Raw genomic sequence first — 2433 nt, forward strand, 5'->3', positions numbered from 1 at the left:
CGGGGACGGAGCGTGGCCCCACCAAGCCCCCGGGCTGGAGGCTCTCCAGCCGCCCGCTGGCACGCCGTGCGGGTGGCATGCCTGGTAATGCGGCGCAGGTGATCCGAAGGGGCTGGGGGTGCTGAATTTGGGCAGAAATCTTCCCTGCAGGAGGCTGAGCGCCCCATCCCTGGGGAAGCGTGAGGGTGGGGGGTGCAAGCCTGGGGGGTCTGTTATGGTCCCAGCTTTGGGGGGTCCCAGATTGGGTGGGCAATGACAAAGCTGTCTTGCACACAGGGATTTTATTTCTGTGAATCTCTTTTTTTTTTTTTTAAAGCAGATTTAATGAGCACGGCTGTCCAAGCAGGGTCAAGCCTTAGCTCCGAAAGCCGTCAAATCCCAGAGCGTTGTTTGCTTTGCTCTGATAACGAGGTTCTTCATAACCGCGGGCGGTGCGAGGGATCCATTAGCCCCACGCATGTGTAAGGGGGAGGACTGCTCGGAAGGAAAGGCTTTGCCACTTACTGTGAAGGTCAAGGCTTTTGGCACCGATTTGAAAAAAAAAAAAAAAACAACCAAACAAACAGGGTCTTGTCTCAGGGTCTTGTTGTTACCCAACAGCTTTTTGCAGATAAGGAGGGTGGTTAACAAAGTGGTCAAGCTTGTGGCGTGTTCTTGCAGTTGCTTAAAAGGCTTCCTTGCCACTGGGCCTGGCTTCTTGAGATGAAGAAACTGGCCAGAAAAACATCCTGTTGCTTCACTTGCCCATGAGCCAACTTGCCTTGTGCCTGCATGGATGGAGCCGGTGGCAGCATCGAGGTGCCGGATGCTCTGCCCTGGCAAGCTTTACCTGCTGGAGGAGGAATGGGGAACGTCAACATCTGCACCTTCCCCATCCTTCTGCATCACGCCAGGCTGTGTTTGACCTCAGTCATGCTCTTCTGCCCAAGACACCACGAACATCCCAAATGTCTGAGTCCAAGATGAGCGCTGGCTGATGGAGGTCCCCTCTGGGCTGCCTCATTGCAGAGCCCAACCCAGCTTGTCCCACCTTGGCTACTGCCTCCTTTGCTGTGGTAGCAAATGTGCCAGCCCTTGGGCTTGCTCGGGGCTTGCCCAACACCCCAGTAACTCACTCTGCTTTCCTCCCAGCCACCACGATGCCCCTGTCTCAGAGCAGGGCTGGGCAGATGCCATGCAGCAGCAAGGTGTGCAGGAACCTCTTTGGCCCTGTGGACCACCACCAGCTCCAGAATGACTTTGAGGACCTGCTGAGGCAACAGCTGGAAGAAGCTCAGCAGCGCTGGAACTTCAACTTTGAGACAGAGACTCCCTTGGAAGGACACTTCAAGTGGGAGAGGGTCTTCCTCACTGAGCAGCCACCCCAGGAGGTCCACAGCCTGGTCAAGGTCACTGGCAGTGAGAGCTCCTTGGTCCACAAGGACCCCTCCAAGGACCATCTTGGCAGGATTTGCCCTGCGGGGTCTCAGCAGAGCTCAGAGGTTTACAGGGCTGGTTCCCCACAGAGCTTGAAACGTGGGCAGACCACCATCAAAGGTGAGTGCTGGAGGCGCGGTGTCATTCCATGCATGCTTGGTGGCATCGCTGGTGTCATGGCTTTCCTGGTAGGGACAGATGGAGATGACTTGGGTGCACGAGCCCTGCCTGGCTCCTGGGCATGGGGAGGGTACCACCCTCCACGCATCTCTCCTGGGAGAGCAGAGCCCATCTTCCAAGGGGAAAAGGCTGCAAACTGGGTGCCTTTTGGTTGCTGGGGGTTAGGCAAGGGGCTCACATCAGGTTTGTGGGTCTTGTAGCTGAAGATGCCCCAAAATAGTTCATCACCCTCAGTTCTCATGGCCTGAGACTGTCCTCTAAGATCAAGGGCTGGGGTGGAAGTGCAGGTGAGACCAAACAGAAGAGATTGTGGAGACCTAAAGGTTCTTCTCTCCAGGAATGCATGGCTTTGGGTGGGTGGCTCTAAAATGGAGTCCACCTGGGCTTCCCTGGGGTGCTTCACCTTTGGGATGCTTCCCTGAGGACACCTCCCTCTTCCTGCCCCACTGCTCCTGGTGGGCTGGAGGCACTTTCTAACCTTCTCTTTCTGCCTTCCAGACTTCTACAGCTCCAAGCGGAGGACCGTCCCTGGCAAGCCCAAGCCATGACCTGGCAGTGCTCGGCTCCTCTGCCATCGGGGACAGCTGCCAATGCTGACGTGCCCTGGGGGTGTCCGTGGCTCTTTTCCCCCACCCTGTACTGTGTAAGCTGTCTGTATGAAGCAATGTAGAGTCTGTAGTTCCCTATTTATGAGTAGCTCTGGGGTCCTGAGGGACCTTCATCGTGTGCAATGTATAGGAGTAGCCCATGTTGAGGTTTGTAGCCCCACGGAGGGGATGGAGGAGGACTGAAACAGGCCTGGTGGGACTAAGGCATTGCCCTGCCTGCAGAGAAGAA

General features: G+C 56.3%; 1 protein-coding gene across 1 annotated transcript; it reads left to right on the top strand.

Annotated features, from left to right (window-relative positions):
• Window positions 1–1139: 1139 nt before the first annotated feature.
• LOC104081490 (cyclin-dependent kinase inhibitor 1-like) lies at window positions 1140–2144 on the top strand. Its single transcript, XM_009584257.1, has 2 exons — window positions 1140–1536; window positions 2095–2144. The coding sequence occupies exons 1-2, from the start codon at window positions 1140–1142 to the stop codon at window positions 2142–2144; spliced, it is 447 nt and encodes a 148-aa protein (XP_009582552.1).
• The last annotated feature ends 289 nt before the right edge of the window (window positions 2145–2433 follow it).

This window comes from Fulmarus glacialis, unplaced genomic scaffold (genome assembly GCF_000690835.1).
Source record: "Fulmarus glacialis isolate BGI_N327 unplaced genomic scaffold, ASM69083v1 scaffold25838, whole genome shotgun sequence".
In the NCBI taxonomy this organism is placed as follows: domain Eukaryota; kingdom Metazoa; phylum Chordata; class Aves; order Procellariiformes; family Procellariidae; genus Fulmarus; species Fulmarus glacialis.

What these genes read in the sequence shown, in the direction of transcription:
- LOC104081490 (XM_009584257.1), top strand. Translation starts at nt 1,140, where the DNA reads ATGCCCCTGTCTCAGAGCAGGGCTGGGCAGATGCCATGCAGCAGCAAG. An exon ending in TGGGCAGACCACCATCAAAG is followed by an intron (nt 1,537 to 2,094) that starts GTGAGTGCTGGA and finishes TCTGCCTTCCAG; the next exon opens with ACTTCTACAGCTCCAAGCGG.